Source organism: Passer domesticus, chromosome 9, assembly GCF_036417665.1.
Source record: "Passer domesticus isolate bPasDom1 chromosome 9, bPasDom1.hap1, whole genome shotgun sequence".
Taxonomy (NCBI): Eukaryota; Metazoa; Chordata; class Aves; order Passeriformes; family Passeridae; genus Passer; species Passer domesticus.
In genome coordinates, this window is record NC_087482.1 from 12137326 (window position 1) to 12158038 (window position 20713).

The following is a 20713-nucleotide window of genomic DNA, read 5'->3' on the forward strand; positions in this document are numbered from 1 at the left end:
TCTGGGCAGGCTCATGGTCAATCCCTATCTTATTTGCAGGCCCTGTGCAACATCTCTGGAGAGGTGGCTGGAGCAGCCCAGGGCCCGTGGCAGTTCTCAGTCGCACAAGGAAAATGCTCCTTGAATCCCTGGGGAGAACTGCAGCAGGCAGTGCTGCAAGTATCCCTCGCAAACTCCCTCCTGCCTGTCCTCCCAGCCGCCCTTCCTCCATCTGGGCTGGGAGAGCTCCCACAGCCCAAGGGGACCCAGCCAGGCCCTCTCAGGACACACTGGAACCTTGCTCTGCCCCTCTGTCCTTTCCCCACCATGGGCACCCCGTGCAGTCACTGCCAGGTTTCAGGAAGTGTCTCCCACACAGGGACCCCAGCAGGACTGCTCAGTACCTGAGTGCCCTGAGTGTGCTCGGGATAATTCCCCTGGGTTGTGCCCTCACTTCCAGGCAGCAGAGACAGCAGCTCAAGCCTCAGCAGGGCTCAGGCCCAGAGGCACAGCAATTACCTCCTGTGACTGTGCCTGGCATCGCCTCCAGTCCTACAGCAGAGGCTGTCATGGAGCCACTGCTTCCTTCGGGAAACGCCGCCTTCTGCCCAGCCTCTCCATCCACTTCTGCAGAAAGGAAGAGGGACGGCTGGATCAGGTGGGGCTGTTCCCCATTGGGGAGATGGCATCTTCAGCAGCCAGTACTTGTGAAAGTCATGGTTAAGGATCAGGAATCCACACAATTTTCTGGGTAGGCCAGGGTCCACTTTCATGATAACACCCGCCATTAGTGATCATCCTGGAGACTATGAAATTTCAGGGAATCTCAGGCCCGTGGTGCAGTTTGGGCTCCCTGTCAGCTGACGCCAAATGCCTTCCTGCAGGGGCTGGGCACAAGTTGCAGCCAGGCCAGGCTGGGAAGTAGCCCTGCGGGGCGTGAAAGCAGCAGTGGGGCAGAGAGGCTGCCATGGATCCCTTACCACTGTGCCGGGCACGGTGTGTCCAGATGTGCAGCCAAAGGCCCTGACTGCTGAGTCCCAGGGGAAGCATGAGGGAAATGCACCCACCTTGTTCGGTTTGCAGTAATTCTTTCACCATTTGTCCCGTGATTTTGAGTGGCTCATGGGGTTTCTTGTGACCTGTAGCTTTATTCTTTTGCCTCGGAGGACCTTAGAGCAACAGAGTTCCATTTCCCAGGAACAGATCCCACAAAAGCAGAGATCAGCCTGTGGGGTCAGCAGGGACACACTACTCACCCCTGCCATGGGAGCTGGGCTTGCCTGCAACATCCACCAAAGGACCTGGGAAAGTCCTCCCTGCAGGCACACCTGTAACACAAAAGCCACAGAAGCTTCTGCCATCTCTGCTGATCTGCACAGGCACCACTGAGCCGCAGGAGCTGTGAGGGGATCGTGCAGGGCGAGAGCACACACGTGCATGGATCTGTGCTGGCACCTGCAGCGCTGTCAGGATATTGTTAAGAAAGGCACAGGGACAACTTGCCTCCAGCATTCTTCAAGAGCCTTAAGCCATCATCCAGCAGGGCATCCAAATAGTGCAATTTGCCATCCCGATCTAGAAGGGAGCACATATCAGAACCATTTCCCTGGTGTATTGTGGCCCCCTCTGCCTCAGATAACAGGGCATTGCAAGTGGGTTGGGTAAGGTTGTGGGAGCCAGATGTGAATGGATGTGGCCAAAGCTGCACAGGGGCCTGGGGAGCTCTGGGCAGGCTCCTGGCCAATCCCCATCCTCTCTGCAGGCCCTGTGTAACATCCCTGGCGAGGTGGCTGGAGCAGCCCGGGGTGCATTTGGGCTCTGCCACTCCCAGAGCTAAAACTCTTGCTAAAGCACTAGTGAAAAAATGCAGCAGGCACGGCCACAATCATCCCTCCCTCCCTCTGCCCTCTCTCCCTCCCTTCCTAATTTCTTCTCTCCCTTTATTCCTCTTCCCCCTGAAATTCCTCCCTGAATGGAGAGGACATAACCAGGCCCCTCAGGACACACTGGAGACTTCCTGTCCTGCTCTGTCAATTCCCCACCATGGGAATGCAGTCGCTCCTAGGTTTCAGGATCTGCCTCCCACGCAGGGACCCCAGCAGGACTGCTCAGTACCGAGTGCCCTGAGCCTGCTCGGGATAATTCCCCTGGGCTGTGCCTGCACTGCCAGGCACCAGAGAGGGCAGCTCAAACCGCAGCAGGTCTCAAGTCCAGAGGCACAGCAATTACCTCCCATGCCTGTGCCTGGCATCGCCTCCCTTCCTGCAGCAGAGGCTGGCACGGAGCCACTGCTTCCTTCGGGAAACGCCGCCTTCTGCCCAGCCTCTCCATCCACTTGTGGAGAAAGGAAAAGCAACAGCTCATCAGGTAAGACTGATCCCCACTGGAGAGGCGGCATCTTCAAGAGGCAATTCTTGTCAAAGACATAAACATCCTAGGTAGGACAGGGCCCACTTTCATCAAAACACCCGCCATTAGTGATCAGCCTGGAGACTGCAACATCGCAGGGGATCTCAGGGTGGGCATGGCCTGTGGTGCAATTGGGGCTGCCTGTCAGCTGATGCCCAATGCCTTCCTGCAGAGGCTGGGCAGAAGCTGCAGCCAGGCCAGGCTGGGAAGCAGCCCTGCAGGGCGTGAAAGCAGCAGCGGGGCAGAGAGGCTGCCATGGATCCCTTCCCACTGTGCCTGGCACGGCGTGTCCAGATGTGCAGCCAAAGCCCCCAGATGCTGAGTCCCAGGGGAAGCATGAGGGAAATGCATCCTCCATGGCATCAGTCCAGATAACTCAGCATCTTCTCCATGTGTTTGGATGCCTCCAGGGACTTACTGTTACTTCTGGGTTTGTTCTCCATTCTCAGGGGACCTTAAGAGGAACATTTCTATTTCCTCGGAACAGATCCCACAAAAGCAGGGATCAGCCTGTGGGGTCAGCAGGGACACACTACTCACCCCTGCCATGGGAGGCAGGCTCCTCAGTAGGAATCAGCAAAGGAGCTGGAGAAGTCCTCCCTGCAGACACACCTGTAACACAACAGCCACAGAAGCTTCTGCCATCTCTGCTGATCTGCACGGGCACCGCTGAGCCGCAGGAGCAGTGAGGGGATCGTGCAGGGCGCGGGCACACACGTGCATGGTTCTGTGCTGGCACCTGCAGTGATGCCCCCCTGGACCAGCTTTGGGCTCTGAGCTGGCAGCTCTCCCAGGGGGAAAGGCCTTGACCTACCCTCAGCATCTCCCAGAGGCTCCATCCTGGATGTGGCTTGGGAAGCTGCACCACCTTCACCAGCAGGTTCAGCTGCAAAGAAAGGCAGGACAGAAGAGCTCCTGTGGCACTGCAGGAGATCCTCAGGCTGCCCACAAGGCTCAGCCCCGGGGCACAGCCCTGGGCCCGGCCCCTTCCCTCTCTGCTCTTCTCTGTGGCTGCACAGAGCACATGGAAGGACACACTGGCATTGCACACAGGAGGAAGACTGACAGCTAAATGCTCCTTCCTCCCACTGACAGCGATCCTGTGGGATCCCTCAGGGCTCCAGAAGGGAGCAGAGCAAATTTTTCAGCCTTTCAACCCTGACAGAACCTCTAGGAAAGTGGCATGAATGAGCTCTTGCCACATTGACACTGATTATTCTATCAGATAAAACAGAAATTCAGAACTTGCCTCCAGCATTCTCCAAGATCTTTAAAGTGTCATTCACCAGTACTTGCAAATAATTTATGTCGCCATCCAAATCTAGAGAGAGCAGAGATCAAAACTATTTCCATGCTGTGTTTTATCCCCTTCTGCCTCAGGGAGCTGGGTACAGGAAATGGGAAAGGAAAGGCCATGGGAGCCAGTTGTGAATGGACATGGCCAAAGCTGCACAGGGGCCTGGGGAACACTGGGCTGGCTCCTGGCCACTCTCCACCCTCTTTCCCTGCCCTGTGTAACATTCTGGGAGAGGAAAGGGAAATGGGGCTGTCCAGGGCCCCTTGGGACACTCTCCCTCCCACAGAGGAAACCCTCCCTAAAGCCCTGGGCAAAACCATCCCCAGCGCTTCCCAGGGAGCAGGGAGCGTTGTGCCGGGAAAGGGCAGCCAGGCTGCCGGCTCACCTGCTCCCCGCGCTTGCAGCGGAGCAGCCTGGGCAGCCCTGGCAGGCAGGGCCACGGCCAGGAGCAGCAGGAGCAGGAGGCGCAGAGCAAGGGCCATGGTGCCTTGCCCTCTGCCAGTCCCACAGCTCTTGCTGCCACCGCTGTCCCGACACCGCTGTCCCAATGTCAGCACCGCTGCTGCCACCGCCGCTGCTGCCGCAACAGTTGTGCTCAGGGACTGACTGCTGCCTCCTTGTGCTGCTGTGCAACCACGGGGCTCTGGCACCTCTGGCACCTCTGTGACCTCAGGGCCTGCTGTGAGCTCAGCCTGCTGTGACCCCAGAGCCTGCTGTGACCTCATGGCCTTAGCTGTACCCCCAGAGTGTGCCCCCATCTCTATGAATGGACTGCCCTGATTGTAAATGTTTTGCTTCATCAAAGGGCCATTCACAAAACTTTTTTTTCGCCTACTGACATTGCAGGTCAGGCTGTGTCCCTGGAGATGCTCAGTATTCATACAGAATTCACAGAATGACCAGGTTGGAAGAGACCTTCAAGATCATCCAGTCCAACCCATGTCCCAACACCACAACTAAACCATGGCACCGAGTGCCACATTCAGTCTTTTTTAAACCCATCCAGGGATGGTGTCTCCACCACCTCCCCTGGCAGGCCATTCCAGAATTTTATCACTCTTTCTGTGGAAAATATTTTCATGATATCCAACCTACATTTCCCTTGATGCAGCTTGAGACTGTGTCCTCTGGTTCTGTCAGAGCTGCCTGGAGAAAGAAACCAACCCCACCTGACTACAACTACCCTTCAGGGAGCTGTGGAGTGATTAAGGTCACTTCGGAGTCTCCTTTTCTCCAGGGTAAACACCCCCAGCTCCCTCAGTCATTCCTCACCAGGGCTTGTGCTCCCAGCCCCTCACCATCCTCCTTGCCCCCTCTGAATGTGCTCGAGCGACTCAATGTCCTTCCCAATCTGATGGCCCAGAACTGGACACAGCACTCGAGGTGTGGCCTCAGCAGTGCCAAGAACAGGGACAGAATGACCTCCCTGCTCCTGCTGGCCACGCTGTTCCTGACACAGGCCAGGAGCCATTGGCCTCCTTGGCCACCAGGCCACACTGCTGGCTCATGTTCAGCTGGCTGTGACCAGTGCCCCCGGGTCCCTTTCTGCCTGGCCACTGTCCAGCCACACTATCCCCAGCCTAGAACACTGCAGGTGCTTCTTGTGGCCAAAGTGCAGCACTGGGCACTTGCACCTACTGAGCTTCATCCCACTGGACTCTGCCCATCGCTCCAACCATTCCAGGTCTCCCTGCAGAGTCCTTCTATCTTCCAACAGATCAACACACTCTCCCAGCTTAGTGTTGTCTGCAGATTTGCTAATGAAAGACTCAATCCCCTCATCCATGTTGTCAATAAAAGCATTGACCAGAGCTGGCCCCAGCACAGAGCCCGCAGGGACACCACTGGTGACTGGCTGCCAGCTGGGTGCAGCACCGTTCACCAGCCCTCTCCGGGCCAGCCATCCAGCCAGTTCTGAGCCCAGCAAAGAGTGTTCCTCTCCCGGCCCTGGGCTGCAGCTTTTCCAGGAGCGTGCTGTGGAAGACAGTGCAAAGGCCTTTCTGCAGTCCAAATAGACACATCCACAGCCTTTCCTGCATCGACCAGGCAGGTCACTTGCTCATGAAAGGAGATCAGGTTGGTTGGACACGACCTACCCCTCCTAAACCCCTGCTGGCTGGGTCTGCTACCCTGGCCATCCTGTAAGTGCTGTGTGATGCCACTCAGTATAAACTGTTCCATCACCTTACTGGGTCCTGAGGTCAGACTGACTGGCCTATAATTACCAGGATCCTCCTTCCCACCCTTGTTGTACATGGGCGTCACATTGGGAAGCTTCCGGTCATCTGGATCCTCACCAGTGAGCCAGGACTGCTGATAAATGATGGAGAGCGGCTTCAGCAGCTCATCTGCCAGCTCCCTCATCACCCTGGGGTGGATCCCATCTGGCCCCATACATTTAGGAACATCCAAGCAGCTCAGCAGTTCTCTGGCTGCCTCCTCTTGGCTAACAGGGCCCATTCTGCTCCCTGACACCATCTACCAGCCCAGCAGGACACTTGTCCTGAGGACAAGTCGTCTTCCTACTAAAGACTGAGGCAAAGAAGGTGTTCAGCGCCTCTGCCTTGTCCTCATCTGCAGTTCCTAAGTTCCCTCCCACATCAAACAAAGAACAAAGGTTGGTCTTACCCTTCCTTTTATCGGTGATATATTTGTAAATACATTTTTTTATTATCCCTTACAGAAGTCGCCATTTAAATTTCAAACTGAGCTTTGGCCTCCCTAATTTTTTTTTTCCTACGTGCTCTAGCAGCTCCTTTAAAAACTTCCTGAGAGACTTGACCCTCCTTCCAAAGATGATACATCCTCTTTTTATTCCTAAATTCCTCCAAAACCTCCTTGCCCATCTAGGCTGGGCGTTTGCCTCATTGACTCATCTTTCGGCAGCCAGGGACAGACTGTTCCTGTGCCCTCAAGATCTCTGTTTTGAAGCATGCCCACCTTTCCTGGACTCCTTGGTTTTTAAGGGCTGCTTGCCAAGGAACTCTCTGAAGAAGTCTCCTAAACAGGCCAAAGTCTGCCCTCTGCAAGTCATATTGATGAAGTCTTCTTGATGTTCCTCCTGTTTTCACAAAATACCAAGAATTCTTCATACATTGGTGTTCCCCTGTCTGAGACATAACATAAGACAGACCACTCGTGTTTCCTCACAAAAACAGCCTTGTTTATTGTCCGGAGTGTTCTTTTATAGCCCATTCAAATCTCCTGGGCCGAGACAGCTCATTGGTCTATCTGTGTGCCCCCAGACTCTGAACCAAGACAATGTCTGCATCCTAGGAGAGTTCCCACTGCATGTGAGCTTCTGTCAGTCAGACACAGAGGCTAGTTCATGGAGCTGAGCTGGACTGCTTCTTAGAACTTGATTAATGTTGACTACAGATCAGCTTGCAATGCAACAAATTCTATCATTTCATGATCACTGTGCCCCAAGCGGGCTCCAGCCACCACATGTCCCCCCAGCCCACCTCTATCTGCAAACAGCAGATCTAACATAGTCCCTCCCCTGCTGGGCTCACCCACCAGCTGCAACCAACACTTGTCCTCCACACACTCTACAAATTTCCTGGGCTGCTTTTTTTCTGGTGTATTAAGTTCCCAGCATGTGTCTGGCAAGTTGAAGTCGCCTACAAGAAGAAGGGCTGATGATCCTGAAACATCCTCTAGCTGTTCATAGAATGAGTTGTCCACCACTTCTTCCTGGTTGGGTGGATGATAACAGACTCCCAGTAGGATGTCAGCCTTGTTGGCCTTCCCCCTAATGCTCACCCATAGTCATTCCACTTCATCATCACTAATTTCAATATCCATGGTGTCCAAAGCCTCTCTAATATAAAGAGCCACGCCTCCACCTCTTCTCCCTTTCCTGTCTGTCCTGAAGAGCTTGTAGCCATCCAGTGTAGTGCTCCAGCCATGTGAGGCATGCCACCACATTTCTGTGATGGCAATGACATCACAGCTCTGCTGCTGGACCATGGGCTCCAGCTCTTGCTGTTTGTTACCCATGCTGTGTGCACTGGTATCCATGCACCTCAGCTGGGCTGCTGATTTCATCCCTAACTCAGGCTTACCACCCTTGGGCCTGCTTCCAGACAGCCCAGCTGCATCCCGTTCCCTCTTCAAACCTACTTTAAAGCCCTCTCAACAAGTTCTGCAAGCTCATCAGCTAAAATCCTTCTGCCCTTAACAGAGAGATGGAGCCCATCTGGTTCCAGCAGGCCAGGTGCCATCAAAGCTGCGCCATGATCAAAGAATCCAAAATTCTGCCAAGGACACCAGCCCTTGAGCCACTTGTTGATGATACGAGCTCTCCTATTGCTTTCACCATTTTTCTCAGCCACCAAAGGGACTGAGGAAAAGACTACCTGTGTCCCTGTCCTATCAACCACTTGTCCCTGTGCCCTAAAGTCTCTTTCAATGGTCCTGACACTCCTCAATCTCATCACTGCCAGCCTGGAGTTTCAACAGTGGATAATAATTAGAGGACTGAATGAGCCCAGGAAGTCCCTGAGGAATATCCTGCACCTGGGCCCCAGGGAGGCAGCAGACCTCTCTGTGGGGTGGGTCCAGTTGACAGGCGGCCCTCTGTTCCCCTCAGAAGGGAATCACCCACCACGATTACCCTTCTTTTCTTTTTGATGTTAGAGCTGGCAATCCATGTTACAGATTAATTATAATTGGGAGGCTCTCTGGGCAGATAATTTTCTTCTTAATCATTTGGCTAACTCTCTAGATCCAGTCACTCATACCTATTCTGAAGTGGCCCCTGGCTAGGGGACGGGGGTCGGGAGGAATTTTTATTATAACCTCCCCGTGCAGGGACCATTTCCACTCCCCTTCTTCTACAGGTGTCCTTCTCTTGCCTGACAGTGCGCGGCATAGGAGTCCTGTGACTCTTGCTGGGCCTCCCATAAGGATGGAAGGGCTGAACTCCACCAATCTATTTCCCTTTCACTTTCCCTGATACTCCTTAGTCTTTAAACTTCCTCCCTAAGCTTGGCCACCAGTGAAAGGAGATCATTCACCTGTTCACACCACAGGCAGCTTTTCTCCGCACTGCCCCCTGAAACCACTGCTAAGCTCAAACACTCTGCACAGGAATGGGTCAGGACAGACACATTCTTTTTGGAGGGTTCCATCTAGTTACATGCACTTGTACTAACTACAGTTTTCGATTGTGTAAAAACCACTACTACCAGAAACCCCAAAACCACCCAACCAACAGAAACACTGCAAACAACACACAGTAAACCTTCCTAGCAAGAAAACCTGCAACCCTGCCTGCTTGCCCTGCCTGTGCACACTGCCTCGTGAATTGTCCCTCAGAGACATGCCACGGCCCTGTTTGCCCACTCCTGTTTGCCGCAAACCCTAGAGGCCTCTTTTAATCTGCCCGCTAACCAAGGAGGGAGGAAGCTGCACCCCATCCCTGCGTAACTCACAGGCTCTTGATGGCTTCCCTCTTTTCCTGGGCATGCCACTGGAGGAGGTCCAGGCCCAGTTGGTCCCAGGGAAGGAAATGTTCCCTCAGCCCAGGGATGCTCAGCATGGGCTGCCCCATCCCCCCAGGGCCCCGCCACTGGTCACAGCAGCCCCTGCCTGGCTCCTGCCTGCCCACACCGTGGCCATCCCCATGCCCCTGGGCACGGTGCTCAGCCAGTGCTGATCCTGGCTGGGCTTTGCTGCTGCTACCACCCGGACACTGGGGTGACAGCTCCATCTCTTTAGTGCAAGAGAAGAGCTGGGCCAAGCCCTGCCCACCTTCAGTAGGGGCCAGAGAGCAGGGCCAGTGCCTTCAGGGGGAAACGACCTTGTCTGGCTGGAGGCAGCATCTGCACAGCAACAAGCTGTTAAAGCAGCTGGCACAGGGACATCGGGCATGGGCATGGAGATGTGCGATGCAATTAGAGGTCCAGTTCTCCCTTAGGTGTTTGTCAGGACATATGAAGGGAGAAAGATACAACTGTGAAAGAGGCCATGGCAAGTGACACAGTGAACAGAGTCTTGGCTATTCCTATGATGCACTGCTTGTGCCCGTCCTGCAAGCAGAAAATCATCGGGATTCATCAGAGTGGAATCAGGACATGTGTTCCTGTCTTGCTTTGAACCTCTACAAGATCCGTGGGGAGTGTGAGCCCGTGCTGTGCTGCACTGCTGAGCTGACAGCACGCTGGATACGGGCAGGACGGTCTCTGTTTCCCCCAGAGCTGGGGCCTGCAGGCACCTTGCCGGCCCTTGGCACAGCTTGTGCCAGCCAACAAAGCCCAGCAGGCCGGGAGGAGAGCCCGGGGGCAGCGCAGCTGCTTGGGCAGTGGCTGCTGCCAGGGACACGGGCCAAAGCCATCCCTGAGCAGCCACTGCCACCCCTGGCCCTCCCTGCCCCGTGACAGCTCCCCCAGCCCCAGGGGACAGGCTCAGGCCCACTAAGAACACACTGGAGCCTTGCTCTTCCCCTCTGTCTTGTCCTCACCATGGGCACCCCGTGCAGTCACTGCCAGGTTTCAGGAAGTGTCTCCCATGGAGGGACCCCAGCAGGACTGCTCAGAACCCCAGTGCCCTGAGCCTGCTCGGGATAATTCCGGTGAGCTATGCCAGTCTTGTCCAGGCTGTGTAAGACTAACATTATGAATTAAAGGCAATTTTACATTTATTGCCAAACTGTCTGAAGATTCTAGGTTTCCCTGACTGTAAAGCTACTTTGTCAAATACAGAACTATTGGAGGAAAGGGGAGCAAATATCTGGTTTTTGTATTATATGAAAAACGTTTCTCAATGCTACAAAGGATAAACATATCTAAATGTTTCAAAATGAAAGACAAAGATAACATGAGGGTGCTGTTGGTCGAATGAGCCCCATGCCCAGCTGCTGCCTGCCCATGCCTGGCTGTGCCCAGACGATCAGCTCCGCCAGTGCAGGTGGTAGCACACAGACACCTGAGCTGAAGCTGGACTCAAGCCTGTGATAGATGAGTAATGTGACAGTTGACTCTCACAATAAAGGAGAAATATCATGTATATTTGTTAAGAGAAGTTTTATATATTTATAGATATGTTTTACCCCCTGTTGTGTTGTTATCTTGGGATTACCTGAGTTTGAGACATTTAAGAGGGTCACCTTGCTACGACAGCAGCACCTGACCCCCAATCGAGATGTAAGGAAGTAAACTCCACCACTGGTCATCAAAGACGGAGTCAATGGACAGAACTTTAAGAAGGGCAAAAGAGTTGAAAGGTGAAACCTCCATTGTGTGGATGAGAATGTGGTGGGAAAAATCCTCTACTCCCGGCACAGTAACATTGTCTTTATTCAGTAACCTGTTATATTTCTAATAAGGTTTTTAATAAACATCTAAAATTTTTACAAGTAAATATAACCTTTCAAATAATCCATTCCCTGGCTAGAGGGCTGCACCTCCTGTCCTGGATGGGCAGCTAGGCCAGTCCCTTCAGGGAGACACGGATCTGTTCTAGGCAGTGGTTGTAGCATACTTCCAGCTACAAGCTGGTAATACACCTGTGGAAGGGACAATGGACACTGGCACGGAGATGCACGATGACAGGCCAAGTTCTCCATGACTGAGGTATTTGGCTGGACTAGCACCAGAGGTGCTCCTGTGGAGAGAGGAGGTGGCTGAGGCCCCAGCTGCCAGTGGCACACAGGGACCCTCGTGCACAGCAGGGCCCAGAGCTGGCAAGGCTCCCCAGCACGGCTGGAGCTGCTGGCACAGCTGGGCCCAGCTGGACAGCTGCCCCTCAAGGCCCCGGCCAGCAGGGCACGGCTCTGGGCAGGCTCCCTGGCCAGGAGCGGGCCCCAGAGCGCCTCTGCCTTTCAAGGGCAATCTCGGCCCTGCTCTTTCTCCTCCTCACCTCCCTCTGCCTCTGCCCCGTGCCCCTGGGGCTGCTCTTGGCCAGGCAGCCTCAGTGGGAGCCAGCACTGGCTGCAGCCCCAGCGGGGCCCCCAGGACAAGGCCCATCAATTGAGAGGCCAATGGAAGCACTGGGCAGCAGCAGAACCCTCAGCAGAGTTATTTGGACAATCATGGACTGGCCACAACTCCATTGCAGCCTCAGTGGGAATGCTTCCTGTCTACATAAGGCTTTCAAAAGAAGCTCTTTCAGGGAAAGATGACCACTCACCATTTCTTCTTCCAGTAACACCAGATTTGGACACAGCACAATATGAGAATTAGGTCCAAAAGAAGCAGGCCTGCCATTACCCCTGCCCAGCAGCCTGTTCCCATATAAAAGACCCTTCCGAGGCCCTTCTGGGCATCAGGAACACGTGTTGTGGTGCCGGCTGCATCTGTGGGAGCAATGGGGAGCGTGAGCCCGTGCTGTGCTGCACTGCTGAGCTGGCAGCACGGTGGATACGGGCAGGACGTTCTCTGTTTCCCCCAGAGCTGGGGCCTGCAGGCACCTTGCCGTCCCTGGGCACAGGCTGTGCCAGCCAACAAAGCCCAGCAGGCCGGGAGGAGAGCCCGGGGGCAGCGCAGCTGCGTGGGCAGTGGCTGCTGCCAGGGACACGGGCCAAAGCCATCCCTGAGCAGCCACTGCCACCCCTGGCCCTCCCTGCCCCATGACAGCTCCCCCAGCCCCAGGGGACAGGCTCAGGCCCTGTCAGGACCCAGCGCAGCCCCTGCCCAGTCGGAAGCCAGGACTGGCTCTGGCTCTGGGCTGGCGGCAGGGCTCCCGCTCGGGGCTGCTCCTGTGCCTTGGGCCTCTGGGCACTCAGGGCCAGCTCCGCAGCAGCTGCAGCGCCAGGGACGTTGCTGCACCAGTCCCGTTTCCCCGGGGCTCTGAACCAGCTCCAGAGGCCTGGAAGCCGAGGTGCCTCCAGCTTTGGCTGCTGCCGGGCTGGGCAAGGGCAGGCCCTGGGGGAAGAGCTGCTGCCACACAGCCCCGGCCAGGGCTGAGCCCGGCACAGCAATTACCTGCTGTGCCTGTGCCCGTGTCTGGCTTTGCCTTCCTTCCTGCTGCAGGGGCTGCCCATGGGGAAATGCTTCCTCCAGGATGTGCCTCCTTCTGCACAGATGTTTGGTCCATCACTTCAGACGGGAAAAAGGACAGCTGGATTAGATGGAAGAGTTCCTGATTTGGGTGCTGGCATCTTCAGGATGTCATGCGTGTTAAACATGGGGATAGGTTTCAGAAAATGTCTTGGCTTTCAGGGCAGGGCCAGGGTTCTCACTTTCCAAACAGCTGCCATGCGTGAGCCACAGGAGCAGGGAGGGGATCGCAAAGATCGAGGGCACACACGTGCATGGTTCTGTGCTGGTACCTGCAGCGATGCCCCCCTGGCCCAGCTTTGGGCTCTGAGCTGGCAGCTCTCCCAGGGGAAAGGCCTTGACCTACCCTCAGCATCTCCCAGAGGCTCAGTCCTGGACGTGGGTTGGGAAGCTGCACCACCTTCACCCGCAGGTCCAGCTGCAAAGAAAGGCAGGACAGAAGAGCTCCTGTGGCACTGCAGGAGATCCTCAGGCTGCCCAGAAGGCTCAGCCCCGGGGCACAGCTCTGGGCCCGGCCCCTTCCCTCTCTGCCCTTCTCTGTGGCTGCACAGAGCACATCGAATGTGCTGGCACTTGCATTGCACACGGGAGGAAGATGGAGCAGCTAAATGCTCCTTCCTCCCACTGACAGTGATCCTGTGGGATCCCTCAGGGCTCCAGAACGGAGCAGGGCAAATTTTCCGTATTCCATCAACCTTCAGATGATCTTAAGTGAAAGGGCAAATATATGAGCTCTTGCCACCTGGTCACTGTGTATTCTCTCAGGAAAGGTACATTGAGCACTTGCCTCCAGGATTTCCCATGAATCTCAAGCCATAATCCAGCAGGTTTTCCAGATAATCCATGTCTTTATCCCATCCTGGAAGTTTGCAAAGATCAGAACCATTTCCATGATGTGCTGGGATCCCCGTCTGCCTCAGGGAACTGGGCACTGCATGTAGGTCAGGTAAGGCCATGGGAGCCAGATGTGAATGGACAAGGCCAAAGCTGCTCAGGGGCCTGGGGAGCTCTGGGAAGGCTCATGGTCAATCCCTATGTTATTTGCAGGCCCTGTGCAACATCCCTGGAGAGGTGCCTGGAGCAGCCCAGGGCCTGTGGGGGTTCTCTTAGTCGCTCAAGGGAAATGCTCCTTGAATCCTTGGAGAGAACTGCAGCAGGCAGTGCTGCAAGTATCCCCTGCAAATTCCCTCCTGCCTGTCCTCCCAGCCACCCTTCCTCCATCTGCTGAGACAGCTCCCACAGCCCAAAGGCACATAGTCAAGCCCTCTCAGGACACACTGGAGCCTTGATCTCCCCCTCTGTCCCTTCCCCACCATGGGCACCCCATGCAGTCACTCCCAGGTTTCAGGAAGTGTCTCCCACAGAGGGACCCCAGCAGGACTGCTCAGTACCCGAGTGCCCTGAGCCTGCTCGGGATAATTCCCCTGGGTTGTGCCCTCACTTCCAGGCAGCAGAGACAGCAGCTCAAGCCTCAGCAGGGCTCAGGCCCAGAGGCACAGATATTACCTCCTGTGCTTGTGCCTGGCATCGCCTCCAGTCCTACAGCAGAGGCTGTCATGGAGCCACTGCTTCCTTCGGGAAATGCCGCCTTCTGCCCAGCCTCTGCATCCACTTCTGGAGAAAGGAAGAGGGACGGCTGGATCAGGTGGGGCTGTTCCCCACTGGGCCCTGGCATCTTCAGCAGCCAGTACTTGTGAAAGACATGGTTAAGGATCAGGAATCCATAAAATTTTCTGGGTAGACCAGGGTCCACTTTCATCATAACACCGTCTCTTAGTGATCATGCTGGAGACTATGAAATTTCAGGGGATCTCAGGCTCGTGGTGCAGTTTGGGCTGCCTGTCAGCTGATGCCAAATGCCTTCCTGCAGGGGCTGGGCAGAAGCTGCCGCCAGGCCAGGCTGGGAAACAGCCCTGCAGGGCGTGAAAGCAGCAGCAGGGCAGCGAGGCTGCCATGGATCCCTTCCTACTGTGCCGGGCACGGCGTGTCCAGATGTGCAGCCAAAGCCCCCGGCTGCTGAGTCCCAGGGGAAGCATGAGGGAAATGCACCCACCTTGTCTTCTCTCCAGATCACTCAGCATCTTCTCCATGTGTTTGGATGCCTCCAGGAACTTACTCTCTCCTCTAAGTTTGTTCTCCAATCTCAGGAGACCTTAAGAGAAATATTTCCATTTCCCAGGAATGGGTCCCACTAAACCAGTGCTCAGCCTGTGGGGTCATCAGGCAGACACTACTCACCCCTGCCATGGGAGCTGGGCCTGCGTGCAACATCCACCAATGGACCTGGGAAAGTCCTCCCTGCAGACACACCTGTAACTCAACAGCCACGGAAGCTTCTGCCATCTCTGCTGATCTGCACTGGTACCACTGAGCCACAGGAGCGGTGAGGGGATCGTGCAGGGCGCGGGCACACACGTGCCTGGTTCTGTGCTGGCACCTGCAGCGATGCCTCCCTGGCCCAGCTTTGGCCTCTGAGCTGGCAGCTCTCCCAGGGGAAAGGCCTTGACCTACCCTCACCACCTCACAGAGGCTCATTCCTGAATGTGGGTTGGGAAGCCAGATCAGTTTCACCAACCGGGTTAGCTGCAAAGAAAGGCAGGACAGAACAGCTGCTGTGACTCTGCTGAAGATTCTCCTTCAGGCCCAAGTGGCAGTGGGTGCACCTGGGTGTTTGGTGCCCTCCAAGGCACTCCCTCAGCTCTGCCTTCCACTCAGGAGCAGGAGCAGGGGGACCTCGTGCCTGCAGTGGCCCCACACTGGGATGGAAGGAGCCCCTTGCGGGGCAGTCGGGGCAATAAGGACTCCCTGGAGCTGCCAGCAGCTCTAAAGCCAGCCCCGGGCAGGGCCAGGGCTTGGCAGTGGCAGCAGGAGCAGCTCAGGCTCCCTGGGGCTGGCAAAGGAGCTGCCAAAGGCTCAGCCCTGGGGCACAGCCCTGGGCCCGGCCCCTTCCCTCTCTGCTCTTCTCCCTGGCTGCACAGAGCACATGGAAGGACACACTGGCATTGCACATGGGAGGAAGATGGACAGCTAAATGCTCCTTCCTCCTACTGACAGCAATCCTGTGGGATCCTTCAGGGCTCCAGATGGGAGCAGGGCAAGGCTTCCAGAATTCAACAACCTTCCTACTCTTAAGGAAAGTGGGACATGCATGACCTTTTGCCAGACTGACACTGATTATTCTCTAAGTAAAAAGGGACTTTGCGAACTTACCTCTACTATCTGCCGAGGTCTTCAAACTCTCATCCAGAAAGACAAGCATGGAATCCATGTCACGATCCCAGTCTAGAAGGGAGCATAAAACGGAACTGCTTCCATGCTCTGCTGGGTTCCCCTTTGGCCTTTGGGAACTGGGCACTGCAAGGGGGTTGGGTAAGGTCGTGGGAGTCAGATGTGAATGGCTATGGCCAAAGCTGCACAGGGACCTGGGGAGCTCTGGGCTGGCTCCTGGTTAATCTCCACATCCTTTACAATCTTTGCCCCCCATAGACCTTATGCAACATCCCTAGAAGGGCAGCTGGAGCAGCCCAGGGCCCTGGGGCTCTCTCGCTCCTCACTGAGGGAGACTTCCCTAAATCCCTGGGGATAACTGCAGTATGTAGTGCCAGAACCACTCCTACCTCCTTCCCTCCTGCAGTCCCTCTCTCCCTCCATCTCTTGGCACAGCTCCCCCAGCCCAAGGGCACATAGCCAGGCCCTTACAGGACACATTGGAGCCTTGCTCTCCCCCTCTGTCCTTTCCCCACCATGGGAATGCAGTCGCTCCCAGGTTTCAGGATCTCCCTCCCACGCAGGGACCCCAGCAGGACTGCTCAGTACCCGAGTGCCCTGAGCCTGCTCGGGATAATTCCCCTGGGGTCTGCCAGTCTTGTCTGAGCTGTGCCCGCACTGCCAGGCAGCAGAGAGGGCAGCTCAAACCGTAGCAGGTCTCTGGTCCAGAGGTACAACAATTACCTCCTCTGCCTGTGCCTGGCATCACCTCCCTTCCTGCAGCAGAGGCTGGCATGGAGTCACTGCTTCCTTCGGGAAACGCCACCTTCTGCCCAGCCTCTCCATCCACTTGTGGAGAAAGGAAAAGCAACAGCTCATCAGGTAAGACTGATCCCCATTGGAGAGGTGGCATCTTCAGGAGGCAATTCTTGTCAAAGACATAAACATCCTGGGTAGGACAGGGCCCACTTTCATCAAAACACCCGCCATTAGTGATCAGCCTGGATACTGCAAAATCGCAGGGGACCTCAGGTTGGGCATGGCCTGTGGTGCATTTTGGGCTGCCTGTCAGCTGATGCCAAATGCCTTCCAGCAGAGGCTGGGCAGAAGCTGCAGCCAGGCCAGGCTGGGAAACAGCCCTGCAGGGCGTCAAAGCAGCAGCGGGGCAGCGAGGCTGCCATGGATTCCTTCCCGCTGTGCCGGGCACGGCGTGTCCAGATGTGCAGCCAAAGCCCCTGGCTGCTGAGTCCCAGGGGAAGCATGAGAGAAATGCACCCACCTTGTCCTGCCTGCAGCAATTCTTTCAGCATTTGCCTCATGTTTTTGGATGGCTCATGGGGTTTCTGGTGTCCTTTGCCTTTGTTCTTTCCCCTCGTAGGATCTTAGAGCAACAGAGTTCCATTTCCCAGGAACGGATCCCACAAAAGCAGGGCTCAGCCTGAGGGGTCAGCAGGGACACACTACTCACCCCTGAGATGGGAGCTGGGCTTCTGTGTACGAATCAGCAAAGGAGCTGGAGAAGTCCTCCCTGCAGACACACCTGTAACACAACAGCCACAGAAGCTTCTGTCACCTGATTCCTGCCAGGCTGTCAACAATTATTCCTTGGTGGCTCACTGAGAACATACCTGACAGTGGCTCAGATAGGACCAAAACTTTATGCAGCCAAGTTAATGGAGAAGCCTTCCCAGACACTTCATCTAGAAGGGAGCAGAGATAAGAACCATTTCCATGGTGTGCTGGAGTCCCCTTCTGCCTCAGGGAACTGGGCACTGCAATGGGGTCGGGTAAGTTTGTGGGAGTCGGATATGAATGGATAAGGCCAAAGCTGCACAGCAGCCTGGGGAGCTCTGGGCTGGCTCCTGGTCACACTCCAGACTCTTTTCAGGCCCTGTGAAACATCCCTGGAAAGGTGGGGGAACACCCCAGGGCCTTGCAAGACTCTCTCATTTCCACTGCAGAAACCCTCCCTAAAGGCCTGAGAAAAACTACAGGCAGCCATGCCACAGGTGTCACTCATTTCACCACTCCCTGCCCCGTGACAGCTCCCCCAGCCCCAGGGGACAGGCTCAGGCCCTGTCAGGACCCAGCGCAGCCCCTGCCCAGTCGGGAGCCAGGGCTGGCTCTGGCCCTGGGCTGGCGGCAGGGCTCCCGCTCGGGGCTGCTCCTGTGCCTTGGGCCTCTGGGCACTCAGGGCCAGCTCTGCAGCAGCTGCAGCGCCAGGGACGTTGCTGCACCAGTCCCGTTTCCCCAGGGCTCTGAACGAGCTCCAGAGGCCTGGAAGCCGAGGCGCCTCCAGCTTTGGCTGCTGCCGGGCTGGGCAAGGGCAGGCCCTGGGGGAAGAGCTGCTGCCACACAGCCCTAGCCAGGGCTGAGCCCGGCACAGCAATTACCTGCTGTGCCTGTGCCCGTGTCTGGCATCGCCTTCCTTCCTGCAGGGCCTTCCAATGAGCCGCCACTTACCCCGGGAAATGCCACCTTCAGTACAGCTTTTTGGTCCATCGCTTGATAAAGGAAACGGACAGCTGGATCAGATGGAACTATTGCCTACTGGGGAGGCGGCATTTTCAGAGGGAATGCTTTTCAAAGGGTTAGGCTCAGGAAGATGGCCAGACTCTTCATGCTGAACTAGACCCCTCCTTTCTCCAAACAGGTGCCCTTCCTGATCTCCCAAGAGACCAAGAAATTGAAGGGGATCTCAGGCCCATGGTGCATTTTGGGCTGCCTGTCAGCTGATGCCAAATGCCTTCCGGCAGAGGCTGGGCAGAAGCTTCAGCCAGGCCAGGCTGGGAAGCAGCCCTGCAGGGCGTGAAAGCAGCAGTGGGGCAGTGAGGCTGCCATGGATCCCTTCCCGCTGTGCCGGGCACGGCATATACAGATGTTCAGCCAAAGCCCCCGGCTGCTGAGTCCCAGGGGAAGCATGAGGGAAATGCACCCACCTTGTCCTTCCTGCTGCATTTCCTTCAGTACTTGCATCTTGACTATGGCTGGCTCATGGGGTTTCTTGTGACCTGTAGCTGGGTAATTCCCTGTCAGAGAAACTTAGAGCAACATAGTTCCATTTCCCAGTGGATTTCACAAAACCAGGGCTCTAGCCACAGAAGCTTCTGTCATCTCTGCTGATCTGCATGGGCACCACTGAGCCGCAGGAGCGGTGAGGGGATCGTGCAGGCCGAGGGCACACACGTGCATGGTTCTGTGCTGGCACCTGCAGCGCTGCCCCCCTGGCCAAGCTTTGGGCTCTGAGCTGGCAGCTCTCCCAGGGGAAAGGCCTTGCCCTACCCTCAGCATCTCCCAGAGGCTCTGTCCTGGACATGGTTTGGGAAGCTGCACCACCTTCACCAGCAGGTTCAGCTGCAAAGAAAGGCAGGACAGAAGAGCTCCTGTGGCACTGCAGGAGATCCTCAGGCTGCCCACAAGGCTCAGCCCCGGGGCACAGCCCTGGGCCCGGCCCCTTCACTCTCTGCTCTTCTCTGTGGCTGCACAGAACACATGGAAGGACACACTGGCATTGCATATGGAAGGAAGATGGAGCAGCTAAATGCTCCTTCCTCCCACTGACAGTGATCCTGTGGATCCCTCAGGGTTCCAGAAGGGCAAGGTTTGCTGAATACATCAACCTTCAGAAGAACTTACGGGAAATGTTACAAGTAATCTCTTGCTGGATTGACACTATTTTTTTTGTCAGGAAAGGTACATTGAGGACTTGCCTCCAGCATCTGGCGAGGTTTTCAAATCATCATTCACCAGTATTTCCAAATAATCCAAGTCACGATCCACATCTGGAATGGAACACAGACCAGAACCATATCCAATGTGTGCTGGGATCCCCTTTTGCCTTAGGAAACTGGGCACTGCAGGAGGGTTGGGTAAGGCCATGGGAGACAGATGTGAATAGACAAGGCCAAAACTGCACAGGGGCTGGCTCCTGGTCACTCTCCAACCTCTTTGCAGGCCCTTTGCAACTTCCCTGGAGGGGTGTCTGGAGCAGCCCAGGGCCCGTGGATACTGTCTCCCTCCCACAGAGGAAACCCTCCCTAAAGCCCTGGGCAAAACCATCCCCAGCGCTCCCCAGGGAGCAGGGAGCGCTGTCCCGGGAAAGGGCAGCCAGGCTGCCGGCTCACCTGCTCGCCGCGCTTGCAGCGGAGCAGCCTGGGCAGCCCTGGCAGGCAGGGCCACGGCCAGGAGCAGCAGGAGTAGGAGGCGCAGAGCAAGGGCCATGGTGCCTTGCCCTCCGCCAGTCCCGCAGCTCTTGCTGCCACCGCTGTCCTGACACCGCTGTCCCAATGTCAGCACCGCTGCTGCCACCGCCGCTGCTGCCGCAGCAGTTGTGCTCAGGGACTGACTGCTGGCTCCTTGTGCTGCTGTGCAACCACGGGGCTCTGGCACCTCTGGCACCTCTGTGACCTCAGGGCCTGCTGTGAGCTCAGCCTGCTGTGACCCCAGAGCCTGCTGTGACCTCATGGCCTTAGCTGTACCCCCAAAGTGTGCCCCCATCTCTACCAATGGACTGCCCTGATTTGTTGGGAAGGATGAAAGTTTGACAAGAAAGTCTCACAGCTATGTGTGCTTGGCAGAGAGATTTTTGAATGTGGAATCTGAAGAAGAAATAGAGATGGAAGCAAGTTTTGATATAGAATAAAAGAATTGCTGAGCTACTCTTAGTGGATAACTAAGAAGGTAAATGGTGTGTTAGTTTGAAGGGGGCTTTATGATCTGGATCAAAGGAGAAACCCACTTGAAAGAAGTAGATGCTTTCACCAGTCATGAAGATAGCACAGGGAACAAGACGGGTGATGTTGCAAGTAGAAAGAAGCCC

The 20713-nt window shown here is 55.8% G+C and overlaps 2 protein-coding genes and 1 long non-coding RNA gene across 7 annotated transcripts in view; all 3 read right to left on the reverse strand.

Annotated features, from left to right (window-relative positions):
* Window positions 1-20713, reverse strand: part of LOC135308291 (uncharacterized) — a 74755-nt gene that overhangs the window by 42100 nt on the left and 11942 nt on the right. The window lies entirely within an intron of this gene.
* On the reverse strand, window positions 13295-15043 carry LOC135307158 (uncharacterized). The gene is made up of 4 exons (XR_010367883.1): window positions 14926-15043; window positions 14741-14839; window positions 14194-14301; window positions 13295-13546 (listed from the first exon to the last, which is right to left on the reverse strand). It is a non-coding gene; the product is annotated as an uncharacterized LOC135307158 (long non-coding RNA).
* LOC135307159 (uncharacterized) lies at window positions 15152-19247 on the reverse strand. 5 transcript variants are annotated; one of them, XM_064431794.1, is made up of 9 exons: window positions 19177-19247; window positions 18834-18923; window positions 18288-18398; window positions 17523-17594; window positions 17363-17434; window positions 17174-17275; window positions 16639-16743; window positions 15898-15969; window positions 15152-15270 (listed from the first exon to the last, which is right to left on the reverse strand). In XM_064431794.1, exons 1-9 carry the CDS (start codon window positions 19208-19210, stop codon window positions 15209-15211), a joined length of 720 nt encoding a protein of 239 aa, XP_064287864.1. In that variant the 5' UTR covers window positions 19211-19247; the 3' UTR covers window positions 15152-15208. The 5 variants fall into 5 exon arrangements, with proteins under 5 accessions (XP_064287864.1, XP_064287865.1, XP_064287863.1 ...); XM_064431795.1 differs by having other exon boundaries at window positions 17363-17422; window positions 18834-18935; XM_064431793.1 differs by having other exon boundaries at window positions 18834-18935.

Excerpts from the sequence above, each read along its gene's own strand:
- LOC135307159 (XM_064431793.1), bottom strand. The coding sequence starts at position 19,210 with ATGTCCAGGACAGAGCCTCTGGGAGATGCTGAGG. Across the intron at positions 17,276-17,362 it reads GCCCAGCTCCCATCTCAGGG|ATCCTACGAGGGGAAAGAAC; the intron begins GTGAGTAGTGTG and ends TGTTGCTCTAAG. Across the intron at positions 15,970-16,638 it reads GCCAGGCACAGGCAGAGGAG|ACTGGGATCGTGACATGGAT; the intron begins GTAATTGTTGTA and ends GCTCCCTTCTAG.